General features: G+C 39.4%; 1 protein-coding gene across 1 annotated transcript; it reads right to left on the bottom strand.

Annotated features, from left to right (window-relative positions):
- Positions 1-12,210: 12,210 nt before the first annotated feature.
- Positions 12,211-13,128, bottom strand: LOC125281335 (olfactory receptor 9G1). Its single transcript, XM_048214443.1, has one exon. It carries the CDS (start codon positions 13,126-13,128, stop codon positions 12,211-12,213), a length of 918 nt encoding a protein of 305 aa, XP_048070400.1.
- Positions 13,129-15,692: the final 2,564 nt, after the last annotated feature.

Genomic DNA, 15,692 nt, shown 5'->3' with positions numbered 1-15,692 from the left:
GGCTCACCTAAAAGGAGAGAAAATGAGATTTCAGCTTGTTTCATTGTGCTGAATAAATAGAAAATATGCTAAATGAAATAAAATAATATAAACTGGAGTTTTATTTTTCATTTTTATATTTTAGGTCCTGATCATTTTATTTCCCTTGATTCCAGGTTCACTAGTTCAAATTCCTACTTAACATGTCTTACAGGAGATCTACTGGGTATTTCAAGGAAAACTGAGTTCCAACAATCCTTCTTCAGCCTGCTATTCTCTCAGACTTCTCCACTGCAGGAAATGGTGTTACCCCAGTTTAGGGGAAATCATTGGCTCTTCTTGACTCCTTCTGACTTTGGTATTGTACCTGACTAATCAACAACATCTCGATTCTACCCTCACATATATTCAGACCCTGAGCAGTGTTCCCCAGCTCTGGTGGTTCTGCCCTAGGCCAAAACTGCAGCAATTTGCCATGGGTGTTATCAAAGAGCTTCTAAGGCTCTCCCAGCTTCCTCCCTCTTTCTATCCCTAGCCCAGCTGGGTCTCTGAAGAAGGCAGGCAGAATGATCCTGCTAAAAACCAATTAGATCATGTTACTTTTGTGCTTCCAACACTTCAGTGACTTCTCAAATAATTCAGAGTAAAGCTAAGGTCCCAAAAAACATGGACAAGCTCATTGCCTCTGCTTCTGACTCCTACTGTCTACTCCAGCCATGCCACCCTCCTCTCAATTCTTAGAATAAACAGGGGGTGCTCTGACCCTTTGGAGTTGTTTCCCCGCCACGGGCAGGATGCTCTTCCTCAAGTATGTTTTTAGCAAACTCTCTCATATTTTTCAAGTCTGAATTGCCACATCTTACCCCTTTTCAGGTGTTCCTCATCACCACATTCCAATCTACTTTCCTAACATTTCTTGTACCTGTCTTCTGCTTTATCATTCTCCCTAGCACTGCTCATTATCTAATATTATCTACATCACATTAACTTAACTTATTTTCTTCTCTCTTCACTAGAATATTGATTAAAAAAATAAAAGAAAACAAATAACCATGCCCCCAAAAGAGTGCTTTGATGCCTGGGACAACAAACCAAGATTTAATTATAGCTTCAACATATCCCAGGAATGTGACCTTATAACAGTCAGTGTGAAATGGCCTGATCAGCACTAGGGAGGTCATCTGCATGATCAAAGCCCTGTTTCCCTCTTTATCCCCAAAAGATGTTCTGGCCTGAAATAATCCTTTCTTTTCTTCTGCTAATAAATTCCTTGCTCCACTCTCCTTTCTACTCAAATGTTCCATTCCATACAACTCCCAATCCCTCTACTTGCCAGATGGGTTGCTGGTTGATTCCTGAATCACTTGATAAAGCCAATTAGATCTTCACCTTTACTGGACTGAATTTTGTTTCTCAACAATATACCCTTTCCTCTTGCTTTTGAATTCAGGTGCTGTCACTGGTAAGGACCTTGTACATGTGGGGTCAGATAAATGGTTCTAAGTAGTACTCAAATCATCTGGCAGAGTCCTGTTTCTCACATGTACAGCCAACCCTGATTATGAACACAGAAATGTCTACTCACCTTGCCCAGGACCAAGCACTTGCCTGAAACTCACAGTCACAGTCAACAAAGGACCACACTGTGGACCCGAATATCTTATACTTGCTCAGGATCCCCAGTGTATTTGATTCCTTAAGCACCCCAGGGGTTCATAGCTTTGAATGTGCCTAAAGGGCAATTAAACAAAAAATGTGTTAACTTGATTTAGGAGATTCTTCGTGCTCAATGCAAGAAAATAGAGGATAATTTTTAAAGTATGACTAATTATTGTGATATTTTGATAAGTACTCTTTGCAAGACACCTTCCTGGAAACTGTATTTGATTGTCAAACAAGTCTGTGGAGTAGGTATTGCAATTTCAATCACAGACAAGAGAACAGATTCAGAGCATTTAATGAACTTCCCAAAGGAAAACCCAGAAGTAAATACAGTCAGAATTTAAGCTCAAGGCAGTCTGTGTTTCCATAGGTGGAAAGGGGAAAGCTTCACAGTGTAGTGAGATATTTGCCCCTCCCCAGGGGACCTTTTAGCTAGGGACGCCTACGTTGCTCCACAGGAACTCTGTTCACTCACATATACACACATCGCTCATTTATACCCCAAACGATGTTCACTTGTGAGGTATTTACACTTGCTATTCATTCTTTTTAAATTCATCTTTTATCTCCTTTAGTTGTTCAAAATCTATCACCATATCAGAAATATCTTCCTTGATCACCCCCTTCAGAATTGTGCCCCGTCCACCCCCCAGCACTGTCTATCCCCTGCCTTGCTTTAATCTCCAGTGTACTTACCATCCGGGGTACCATATAATCCACTACTTTATTTCCTATCTTCTCTCAATGGGATATCAATACAAGAAGGGCATGTTCTGTGGCTTGTTTTGTTCACTGCTGGTTGTCAATCTCTAAAACAGTATCTGCCACAGAGTAGGCATGAATAATATTTGCTGAATAGATAAATAGATGGACTGCCCTCATTCTTCAGAGACATGTCAATGAAATCACATTCTGGTCTTCCCCAGTGATGACATTTGCAAGGACTTCTTTGTTATTTCACCTAACTGGCAGTAACAGAAATTTCTGAGGTTCTGTGCTAGTCCCAGGCACGCACAAGAAAAATTGTGGACAAATCCTCACAGAATACACATTCTGACCCTTTGAAAAAGACACTCTAATTGAATTATCAAAGTAGAGTATATTTGTGAGGGAGGTTATTTCCATTTGAACAGAAAATTCTTTCATGTTGAAGAGCTATGAGGAACCATATCTTTGAAACAAAAGGCAGCCAAGACTGCAGGGTAGCAGAGATAGCAGTGGGCCTTAGAGCTGATGACGGGGATTCAAGTTCAATCTCACTGCTTACAACTGTCAGAAGACCTTACACAAGTTACTCAATTACGTTAAATCTTCTAAAAGCAGAAAAATAATTGTAACTACTTGAGAGGGCCGTTGGAGAGATTGAAGGATATGTTCCTAAACTAGTATTGGAAGACTGGACTCATGAACTTGCTCACGCCAACAGTTGCCCTCTAATTGAAAGAATGCAAGTATCGCCTGACATGGAGCTCAGGCTGTAGCTTTTTGCTCCCTGTCTCTTAGAGATTCAAACTGAGTAAGTCAGTTTCAAGGAACATTGTCAGAATGCCGTTATTAGAACTTATTAGGACTGTTATAGGATGATAGCAGTCCTACTTTACAGAGAGGCGGTGCTTAAAGGAACTAACGTACATTTGCATACAGGTGTTTTGCAGGAGAGTCTATTTTGGGAAGCAGTGTGGACTCCTTAGCATGAGATCCAGGGTCAGACAGACCTGAGATGAATTCTGATCCCATCTCTTTCTAAACTTGTCACCTTGGGACATTTAGTTAATGCCCCTGAGAATCAATTTCATCATGGGTGGTATCATGCACTTTTCATCTGAAAGAACACATTTCTATAAGATTGTGGGGCTACTTACTAGACACAATGTATCTTTGAGGAGATTAGGAGGGTATTTAACATCTAATAATGGCTATTGTGTGTTGAGCATAAACTATTTTGTTGGTTATTAATGTCATATGATCGTGAATCTACAATTGTTAATATTATGCAAAAGAGTGGACATAAGAAAATTGATGGCAACATAGTCCCTTTTTACCTTTGCTGTTTTCCTCTGCTAGTCAAGCATACTCTCCTTTGTCCTCTCCTGATGACTGTGATTGTTGTTTCTGTTGACTTCTTTATTTCTCTGTCTTATATACCATGGTTTTAAGAATAATTATGGATGTTTTTGGGTCATTGTATCTTTGGGAACCTGAACTTTGTGGATCTTGGAAATACTCTAATCCACAACCCGGACATGCAGAACAAACTAGTGCTCATAGTTTTCCATTGTGTTTCCCTGGAGACTGAAACACGGATGCTAGGTCAGAGGTTCACGTGTTACTTCAAGAAAGGAATTCTGTGGGGTACCCTGGGTGGTACATTCTGTTAAGTGTCTGCCTTCAGCTCAGATCATGCTCTCAGGGCCCTGGGATGGAGCCCTGTGTCAGGCTTCCTGCCCAGGGAGGTGTTTGCTTCTCTGTCTCCCACTGCCCCTCCCCCTGCTCGTGGTTGCTCTTTCTCTTTCCCTCCCTCTCTCTCCCAAATAAACCAATAAAATCTTTAAGACAAGAAAAAAGGAAAAGAAAGAATTCTCTGATGGCTAGACTTACCCAGAGGCTATGGCAAGCTGTCAGTAATGATAAGCTGTTGTATAAAATTCTTTTTAAAGGTGACTCCCCCTGGTCCCCCACCCCCGCCAGAAGGGAAACATCCATTTTAAAAGAAATTACACTTGTCATGGTTTATTTTGAGCCTGAGTCTAGATAGTTTTCTTAGTCTGCTTCTAGAGCTCTTGAGGTCGACACAAAAACTTACTTTTTTTGGTGTCGATTGTAGAGTTTTATTTTCCATTCCTTCATTTATTGCAAACACCATAAATAGGAGAAAAAGCTAAGCTGTGCTTTCTTCCTCTCAGCTGTTGCAGAAACTGCTATAAGATGTTGGTAAGACGTGAATAGGAGGCTTTGGACCTTCTGCCATATAATAGAATGTAAACGGCTGTTGACGTGTTGTGGGATAAAACCAAGTTTCTATGCCACGAGTCATACCTAAATCCCACAACTTAACCAACAATCACGGCAAGACCTCACTCCAACATTCTAATATTCAAGTCAACTAGTTCCAGTATCTTCTATAAGAGTTAGTAGATCCTGTTGAAAAGAAAACCACAGGCCCAGTATGGAGTCACTTACGGTAATTAAAGCCCCATGTCAGCAAACCAAGACTTGATACCTAAGCTAACTGTCATTTCAACCCCACTGCCCCACCATCGGTAGGTCACCTTTAACTAGTCAACATGGAGTTACCTAGTGAGATACTCCTCCAGATAGATTCCTTCCATTCCGCTTAGGAAGGACACCTTTCCTAGAACAATGTATTCTTTGCTGATAACTTCCTTTTTCACCCCTTTTCTTCCTTTAAACACTTTCTCTTTTCTACAGCTTGACAGAGCTCTTTTCTATTTGCTAGATGGGATGCTGCCCACTTCATGAATCACTTAATAAAGCCAATTTGATCTTTTAAATTACTCAGTTCAATTTTTGTTGTTTAACAATCCCAAGCGTTTTATATCCACTGGAATTCCTCATGGCTTTGTAGCTTGGAGTCCTGTTTCTGGACAGGACTCTGAGTGATGGAATAATTAATGTTAGGAGTAGCCTAGAACGGAACCCTGGGATTAGTTTGCTCACATACTTAACGAATGTGCAGCCATATCACGTACTAGGGAAATGGGACACCGGTGAGCCATGGCATGTAGTGACATCACGAAAATTTAAATCATCACCAGTAATGTCGCAGCTTGAAGTGCAGTTGAAGAGCAAAGCCCTGAAAAGTCAATTAGTTATAGCATTGGTCAAGACCACAATAATATTGATTGGAAAAATCAGGGGGTCTTCTGAACTGAAAACTAGGTTGTCTGACCGTGAACATGACGGGCATTTGCAAAGCCTTGACTGTAGGGTTTGAAGGTGTTTCCCATCTCTGTTAGTCCTTTAGGTTGAGGTCCAATTGGAAAAACTTGATTGTGAGGACTGCAGAGAAGAGATACTACTGACATTGACCCCTGAACAACACAGGGCTGAACTGTCCACTATATTGGATTTTTTTCAATAAATACAGACAAGTAAATGCAAAGTATTTTCTCTTCCTTGTGGCTTTCTTCATAATCATTTTTTCTCTAGCCTAATTGTAAGAATACAATATGGAATACATAGAACATACAAAATATGTGTCAGTCTATTATTTATGTTGTCACTAAGGTCTGGTCAACTGTAGGCCACTAGTAGGTAAGTGTTTGGGGAGCCAGAAGTTATATGCTGATGTTTGAATTGTGTGTGGGTCAGTTGCCCTTATTCCTGCACTGTTCCAGGGTCAACTGTAAATGCTAAACATTGCTAGAGATTTTGTGATAATCTAACATAATTGATGGAGGGAAGAAATGGGACCATAAAGCAATGGGCTAGGGATACTGGGCAGACAAGGACAGAGCCACAAATAAAAATCCTTGCCTGATGAGGCAGTCCCTAACTTCCCCCACTTGAGGGAAATAGCTTTCCTCTGGGCAAGTTTTCCAAAGACTGCACTTAAGAAGTTGCCTTATGAGCTCATGTAATTCTCAACACCCAACCTCACCACACCATGCCGGCTCTGTAGTGAAAGTTAAATATCATTAACCCAGATGAAGAAATCAAATACTTTCTCTTAGAGTGAATATACACTAAGAAATTTAAAGGACCTTACCAATTTGCATTGACACAAATCTGGGAGGTAGGTATGAGATTGGGTTCTAAAGGTCATAGACGAAGAAGAACGAAATGTAAGGATTAGTGAAGCCATGTTGATCATCAGAGGTGCATTCATAAATGATTCAGGAACTCACTGTGTTTCCTCAAGAACCCTAGGAATTTATACTATAATTAAAGACTCACTAGGATTGATTCTTTAGAAATATTTACTTACTGAGGACAAAGCATTCCCAATGCAGTGAGGACAAAATATGTGGTTTAACATCAAAACCATAGGCTTAGTTAATTTCTTCATGTCTGTATTTAGCGTTTTAACCACCTCACATTGCATATATGCTTATTTATAATCTTTCATGTTTTAGTGATGTTTATTTGGACCTTTCCTCAAATTGAGGTAACTTCACAAGATAAAAATGAAGAAAAATATCTTCTCAGGCTGGCAGTGATTTGTTATTTGGAAAAATAGAAGTTTTCTGAAGGTAAATAAAACAGAAGCAACATGTCCCATGGTTGTTTCCTTTTTTATTGTTAAACTTTTAATGTCAATATGACTTTTCAAACAGAAATGTATTTTTTTTTCAAAGTGGTATCTCCTTCTAAAATTATTTTTTTCAATTTTCAGCCAGCATTAAATAACCAATTTTATGTTATTATTATGATATTAATTTAAGACATGAGAATTATTCAGGAAGGATGTAATCTTGTAATAACGTTATTTTGATTATAAGTGTGCTTAATCTTCATTTGTTAAATCAGAGATTGAGTCTGCATAGTTAACTATTCATTTAAGAAATCTCTATCTAATTCAGAATATTAGAGCTACCTTGTTCCAACCTGTTATTATATGTGATATCTGTTATTGATTATTATTATTAGTATTCATCAGTGCTGATTATTCCTTTCTGATCTTTGTACAGCTCCTAATTTAACTGTCACTACTTGGGAAACACAGTTCTTTATATTTATTCTTTGCTGCCTATTCCAGTAAAACATGGACATAACATTATTTATTTGAATTTCTATGTATTTTTCTATGTGATCTACTTATTTACTCATATTAGTACTTTTGAAAATCCAGTAAAATGAAATAACCTATTATATTTCCCCCTCCTTTGATTTATCACTTGCTTGCTATATTCTTTACATATACTTGTCCTTTTTTGAGTATCCTGGACTCCTTAGCAATAAAAACCATACTGTTTTGGTTATTACCATGATTTTTCCTTGATACCCAGAATGCCACAACTTAAACCTCACAGGATCTTTATGTTGGTACTTTTCTTTCCTGTCCTTATCATGTGTAGAAACCTCCATGTTTTCTAGACACAACAGAATATTTCAAGCACGTGCTATTTATTTTCTCACTCTAAACATAGACTGAATTATCCTGTAAGAAATACTGATTCCTGGGGGGCCTGGGTGGCTCAGTCTGTTCAGCATCTTCCTTCAGCTCATTCATGATCCCAAGATCCTGGGATGAAGCCCAGTGTTGGGCTCCCTGTTTTGAAGGGAGTCTACTTCTCCCTCTCCCTCTGCCCCTCTGCACCTTATGTTCTCCTTCTCTCTCTCAAATGAATAAAATCTCTCTCTAAAAAAAAGAAAACTTATTCTTAGGTGGGCAGTGTTATTAAGGATAGAAATTTCAGTCTTAAATGTGCAAAAACCATGCAAAATATGAGGTGGTCCAATGGGTTGTCTTCTCTGAACATAGAAAGAGGGGTGGAATGAGGTGTGTCTCTACACTGTTTTGTGAACAGTAACTAGTGCATTGCCTCACTGAGCAGGTACTGAGAATAAGACTGTAAAGTTAGTGACAAGGAAGTCTGAGAGAGGTATATGGATGGGACTCTTGGCAAGGACAGTGAAGATACTCTTGCTCCATCACAAATCTCTGCCAGAGGAACACTGATTGCAGAAGGACATCTGCTCTGTGAATGTCAGTCAGCCTCTTTCTCCACACACACAGCCTCTTTCTTCTCTTTCTCCTGTCCACGCTCAACAGGCCCTTGTACAAATGGCTGGAGCAGCTGAAATGGGCTCAACAGCATGGTTTTCTTCACCGAGACTAATTTCACTGCTTCCACTGTTAGGCATCCCAAATGCCAACAATAGAGACACAGCTGTGCCTCTGATATGCCATCATTTTCTAGAAGGATTGGTGAACCACTTGGGTAGCAGGGTGATTAGATTATACTGCTTTATTTTTTTAAAGATTTTATTTATTTATTTGACAGAGAGAGAGACAGCCAGTGAGAGAGGGAACACAAGCATGGGGAGTGGGAGAGGAAGAAGCAGGCTCTCAGCGGAGGAGCCTGATGTGGGGCTCGATCCCAGAACGCCGGATCACGCCCTGAGCCAAAGGCAGACACTTAAGGACTGAGCCACCCAGGCGCCCCGTACACTACTTTTTACTAATCTAAAATTACAGAGCTAATGACTCTCTTTCCAGGAATAACCACATTTTGGGAGATTTATTTGATTTACATATCCATTTGCCTACCATTCTGTCTTGCCAGCACCTACAGATGTAGACGTACATCATGCCTTTTTCATGAACATGGTATCCCACCAAACATCACCTCTACCAAGAAATGCATGAGATGGCAAAGGAATAGTAACTAGCTCCTCCAAACCACAGAAATAATTGGTTTTACTTTTTGCCCTATCATTCAGAAGTGATTGGCCTGATCAAATCATGGAAGGGCTTTATGAAAGCTCAGTCACGGTTGTTGAGGTGTCCTCTAAGTAGGCTGCGTGCTTGAAAACAGCAGCCAATGCAGGGCTCCATTTCCCTTAAGGGAAATGTACATGTCTATGAGCCAGGAGGACGAGGTTGGCATGGAGCTTGTAGTGGCAGGAAAGTGAGCCTTCAAAGCTCCAAGTACAGGGAGTATAATCGTGCAAAGGTCCTAGCTGTTGATTTTTGAAATACATTTCTCCATTTGTGTCACAGTCATGCTTCCCACAGACTGCTCCCAGCTAATGACTGAGCACAGCAGGGATACCAAGGCAGGACCATGCTTCTTAGGCACTGGATTGGTGGCTAATTTTAGCTCAACTACCTACCTTGCAGACCCTACCAGGAACTGAACAACGGTGTAGGATGCTTTTGCCCATCCTTCCTTCCCTCTCTTCTTCACTTGTGCTCAGACTTGCCTCATGATTTAGTGGCACTTCTTGCTTCTTCTGGCTCCCTCTCCATTTTCTCTTACACAGACACAACCGTTTCCCCTAATAAAATCCTTGCACTTTTAATTGCACTTTAGTGTCTTCTTCTTGGAGGACCCTGACTACTACAGCCTCTTTTACTATTACATCAAACACCATGAGAACATAATTTCCCTACCCATAAACTTATACTCAGCTTATTTGGAGTCAATGTGCACAAGGGTGGAATGTTCCAAATAAAAACCCCCAATGCTCTGATTAATTGGGATCTAGGGCCGTACTCTCTCTGTTGGGCTCCTCATGCATTGATCGAACAGGGGTCACTCCTGTGGGTGGGGTGATTGACCTCAATCACCAGGGAGAAATTAGTTAGTGCTACAAAATGAGATCAAGAAGAATTATGTTTGGAACCCAGGGGATTGAGCACTATACTTCACAGTATCCCTTTGGCCTATTCTTTGAAAGGGAAAGTACTGCAACCAAATAAAAACAAGATGATCAAAGTCTCACACCTAATAATAAGAAAATATGGACTCCTTACCGGGTAATTCTGATCTAAGTGACGTGTTGAGAAAGAATGAATTATCCACAGTTACCCAAGAAGCAGACAGAGGGTGGACTTTTAAAAAATGTTTAATTTAGTAAAACTTATGTATACATATGGTACACTTAGAAAAAACTTTCTTTCAAGCTTCAATCTTCGTTTGTTATTTTTAGTCGTTCAATTCCCTTAGGACTCTACAGTGTAATTAATTACAATTAATCTGGGAAATTCTGTTCAATGCTGCACAACAAACCTGGAAGTGAAGGAAGTGTTCCCAACTGTGATTAAAAAACTTACTGCCAATCTCACAACTTAAATGTATTCTAAACGTTTTCTAAAACATCAGTGCCACAAGTTTAATTACATTTGTGTTAGGTACTTATTTATTTTTACATCTTCTAAGATTATTCTTAGCTATACTTTATCTTCTTACTAAGGTCTTAGTAAGTTATTTAGACTTGACTCTGGAGTTGAGATAACTTTTCCATATACAACGTAATATGCCTCTATACTTTGGGCAATGAAAGTTACAGTATCTGGGTAGATATTCATAATTATTTGGACTAGGATTTGATTGCTCTTCCTAAAAGGATTGAAATAGCAGTTTTCAATAAGTAGTTTGAGCATCTTTATTGTGGTAAAAATCAGGATTTATGATATTGGGATGTTTTAAGTAGGGTTATTACACCAGTGTTACTTTTTGTAACTGATGTTTCTCTCTGGAATGATTTATTTTATACTTTCACTTAAGTAACATTAAACACCTAAATTACTGCCAATGTGCTACACCAATTAGATCTGTTCATATTACCTAAAAATAACATATTTTATAGACATTTTACTCTAATTAGTGAAAAACAGAGAACTTTTAGAAAACGAAAATCTGAGTTGGCATGAATAGAACTGTTTTAGAAGATTGTTTAAATCAAATATTTTGGAGTTCCACTGTTGCGTTCTGTCTCTATTGGGGTACTCTATGTTACAACTAGTGCTGATACTATACCTTGGACTTACTTTATGGATTAATGTGTATTATTGCTGGTGTTTATGAGTCTTTCCTGCTCTGCGTGGAGCTCCTACATTTTGGGAGACTAGTTGCTTGAATTTCACTTTCTTGTCGTGTCTGTTTGTTTGTTTACTGTTGCTTTTTCCAGTAAAACATATTCATGTTTTATTGATACAAATTATATTTTCATTACCTCACTTTTAAAAATCAAAATTAAATGCAACTCCTCATACTTACACTTTTGTTGTATCACCACCTGTGTGTATCACCTATACGGATTTTCCTCTTTTGAGGAATGGGTAGTCATAGACTTTAATGTCTCAAGTTGCTTCATCTCTGTTGTTATTATTCTTTATCCTAACAATTGTGTTTTGATGCTCAGATTGTCAGAATTTGGATGTAGAAGACCTTGCAAGTTCACCCTTGTAAAATAAAGGAGGAACTCTGGTAGTTACACAGTGATTTATAAAAATTGTATCTCTGGAATCCTGAATGATTTTTCCTTCACTGGGGGACATATGTAAGAAAAAGAGATTGGAGAGAGCATGCGTGCCCAGTCTAGTCGTACCAAGTTCTTTCATGGGTGCCTCTGGGTCTGTGTGATAATGCTTCTGGGGATAAACTGTGCCTATAAAAGGGCTTAAGAAACCCTGTTAAGGGAATAGAAAAGGATAATTTCAACCAATTAACTTCATAAGAAAATGCTAAAACTTAACTCAGTCAATTTGTTCCTATTTTTTTTTTTTAGGAAATAACAATATAGATACTATTCTGTATAGGTCAATCAGTCATAAATATTCTCATGCAAGGGGAGTGGACTGTTGTGTCACATTATGGAGCTAGAGAAGACTTTTTGGTTTTCAGTGTTTTATTTGTTTTAAAAAAGAGTAACATGAAATTCAATACAAATTCTTACATTTTATATTTAAATTCGATCCCCTAAATTGCTCTAATCTTCTCTTATGTCCTTCAACTGTCTTGTATCAAGATTGTAAATTCTTTAACTTTCGTTGAAAGAATTCTTATTCATGATGGGATGCAATGGTAGCTCTTCTTGAAATAAAATAAGCTGATCAAAAATTGTCTCTGCATCTCTTTAGAAGGAGAGAACCTAGATTTATTTAATGAGTTTATTCAGAGCCTCTTTCACATCCTTATTCCTCAGGCTATAGATCATGGGATTCAACATGGGGAACACCACAGTGTAAAAGGTAGAAACTATTTTATCCGTGTCCAAAGAATAGCTAGATCGGGGACGAGCGTAGATGTAGAGAATGGAGCCATAGTACAAGGTGACAGAGACCAGGTGGGAGGAACACGTGGAGAAGGCTTTGAGGCGGCCCTGGGTGGAGCGGATTTTCAAGACGGTGGCAATGATGAACAGGTAGGAGGCCAGGATGAGCACGGAGGGGGTGATGACGTTGGAGGCCAGGAGGAAGTACAGCAGCGTCTGATAGCCATCTTTCCTGCCACAAGCCAACTTCACCAAGGGAAGCAAATCACAGAAAAAGTCATCAATGACATTGCCACTACAGAAGTTCAAGGCAAAAGTTCTCTTGGTGATGATGGAAGAGTTAATAAAGCCACCAAGGTAGGAGGATGTTACCAAAAATGCACATAGCTTTATAGACATAGCCTGAGAATAGAGCAGTGGCTTTGAGATGGCCATGTAGCGGTCATAAGCCATGGCGGCCAACAGGTAACACTCACTGTATGCCAGTCCAGCAGAGAAGAAGAACTGACATACACAGCCAGCAAAGGAGATGCTTTTGTCTTCAGAGATGCAGGTCACCAGGATCTTTGGGGTGTAGACAGAGGAATACCAGAGATCCAGAAAAGACAGATTTCCAATGAAGAAATACATGGGTGTGTGCAGCCGGGAGTCATTACAGATCAATATTAGGAGGGTGGAATTTGCAACCACAGTCAGAGAGTACACACCAAGGAATACCACAAACAGGACCAGTTGCATCATCGGGTCTGTTGTGAAGCCCACCAGGATGAACTCAGTCATTGTATGATTGCTTCTCTCCATGGCTCACCTAAGAGGAGAAAAAATGAGATTTCAGCTTGTTTCGTTGTGCTGAATAAATAGAAAATATGCTAAATAAAAGCATTATATATACTGGAGTTTTATTTTCCATTTTTATATTTTAACTCCTGATCATTTTATTTCCCTTGATTCCAGATTCACTAGTTCAAATTCCTACTTAACATGTCTTACAGGCGATGTACTGGGCATTTCAAGAAAAACTGAGTTCCAACTATCCTTCTTCAGCCTGCTTTTCTCTCAGACTTTTCCACTGCAGGAAATGGTGTTACCCCAGTTTAGGGGAAATCATTGGCTCTTCTTGACTCCTCTCTGACTTTGACATTCTAACCGACTAATCAGCAACACCTTGATTCTACCCTCACAACATATTCAGACCCTGACCAGTGTTTCCCTGCTCTGGTGATTCTGCCCCAGGCTGAAACCACTGTGGTTTGCCATGGGTGTTATCACAGAGCTTCTATGGGTCTCCCAGCTTCCTTCCTCCGTCTATCCCTAGCCCAGCTGGGTCTCTGAAGAAGGTAGGCAGAATGATCCTGTTAAAAACCAGTTAGATCATGTTACTCTTTGCTACCAACACTCCAGTGACTTCTCAGCTAATTCAGACTAAAGCCAAGATCTCTACAAAGATGGACAAGCTTATTGCCTGTCTGCTTCTGACTCCTACTGTCTACTCCAGCCATGCCACCCTCCTCTCAATTTTTACAATAAACAGGGGATGCTCTGAACCTTTGGAGTTGCTTCTCTGTATGGCCAGGATGCTCTTCCTCAGGTATCTTTATAACAAGCTCTCACATTTTTCAAGTGTTAATTACCACGTCTTACCCCTTTTCGGGTGTTCCTCATCACCATATTGCAATCTACTTCTCTGGCATTTCTTGTACTCTTTTTCTGCTTTATCATTCTCTCTAGCACTGCTCATTATCTAATATTATCTACATCCCATGAACTTAACTTATTTTCTTCTCTCTTCACTAGAACATTAAGAAAAAAAAATCAAAAGAAAAGAAACAACATGCCCCCAAAAGAGTGCTTTGACGCCTGGAACAACAACCCAAGATTTAGTTATAGCTTCAACATATCCCAGGAATGTGACCTTATAACAGTCAGTGTGAAATGTCCTGATCAGCACTAGGGAGGTCATCTGCGTGATCAAAGCCCTGTTTCCCTCTTTATTCCCAAAAGATGTTCTGGCCTGAAATAATCCTTTCTTTTATTTTGCTAATAACTTCTTTGCTCCACTCTCCTTCCTATAAAATTTTCCATTCCATACAACTCCCAATCCCTCTACTTGCCATATGGGTTGCTGGTTGATTCACGAATCACCGGATAAAGCCAATTAGATCTTCACCTTTACTGGACTGAATTTTGTTTCTCAATAATATGCCCTTTGCCGCCTGCTTTTGATGCAAACATAGATCAGTTCGGTGTTTATCTCATCTTAATGTTTAGGCTATTATGAGATTTTGTGGGCTGTTTGTTTTAAATGAGTCACTTAATACAAACTGACAAGAACTGTGCAACTGCATGAAATCTTTGAAAACATAGATCCTGAGAACTAAGTGGGCTTTCCTGTGGGAAACACTGAAAACTCCTGGACTCAATCTTCAACTTAATATCGTCTAACTTAATTGTCCACTGATTGTCATAATTATTCCAGAATTTGATTAGTTATGAACATAGGCAACAATTTTGAATGTTTTCCTCTAATTTAAGCATTGTTGTTAGAGTTTTTATTTTTATTATTTCCCACAACGTCCATCATAGGTATGTTGGGGGTTAATAGCAACAATTTTACAGTTGACCAAATTCAGTGTTAATAAGTAGGTAGTAAGTATAAAATTAGTAAGTGGTGTTCTCTAACTCAAGAGACCTGATATGTAACCACCAAGGCATTTTCTTTCATAATTGATATTGTGTTAATTTTGCTTGTAGGCTCCATACATGGGTCTCTCTCTTTTTGGTTCTAACACCTTAATTTAAAGCAATAGGATAATGCTACAGATTCAGGTGCTGTCACAGGTAAGGACCTTGTACATGTGGGGTCAGATAAATGCCTCTAAGTAGTACCCAAATCATCTGGCAGAGTCCTGTGTCTCACATGTACAGCCAACCCTGATTATGAGCACAGAAATTGTCTACTCACCTTGCCCAGGACCAAGACACTTGCTTGAAACTCACAGTCACAGCCAACAGAGGACTGCACTGTGGACCAAATATCTTATACTTACTTGGGTTCCCCAGTGCATTTGATTCCTTAAGCACCCCAGGGGGTCGTAGCTTTGAAAGTGCCTAAAGGGCAATTAACCAAAAGTGTGTTAACTTGATTTAGGAGATTCTTCTTGCTCTATGCAAAAAACATGATGATTTTTAAAGTATGAATAATTATTGTGATATTTTGAGAGACTGCTCTTTGCAAAACACCTTCGTGGAAACTGTATTTGATTGTCAAACAACTCCGTGGGGTAGGTACTGCCATTTCAATCCCAGACAAGAGCACAGATCCGGAGCACTTAATTAAATTTCTGAAGGCAAACTCAGAAGTATAC

Source organism: Ursus arctos, unplaced genomic scaffold (assembly GCF_023065955.2).
Source record: "Ursus arctos isolate Adak ecotype North America unplaced genomic scaffold, UrsArc2.0 scaffold_23, whole genome shotgun sequence".
Lineage (NCBI taxonomy): Eukaryota > Metazoa > Chordata > Mammalia > Carnivora > Ursidae > Ursus > Ursus arctos.
The sequence above is the reverse complement of the archived record's forward strand: the minus strand, read 5'-3'. Positions and strand labels throughout refer to the sequence as shown.

Excerpts from the sequence above, each read along its gene's own strand:
- LOC125281335 (XM_048214443.1), bottom strand. The coding sequence starts at position 13,128 with ATGGAGAGAAGCAATCATACAATGACTGAGTTCATCCTGGTGGGCTTC.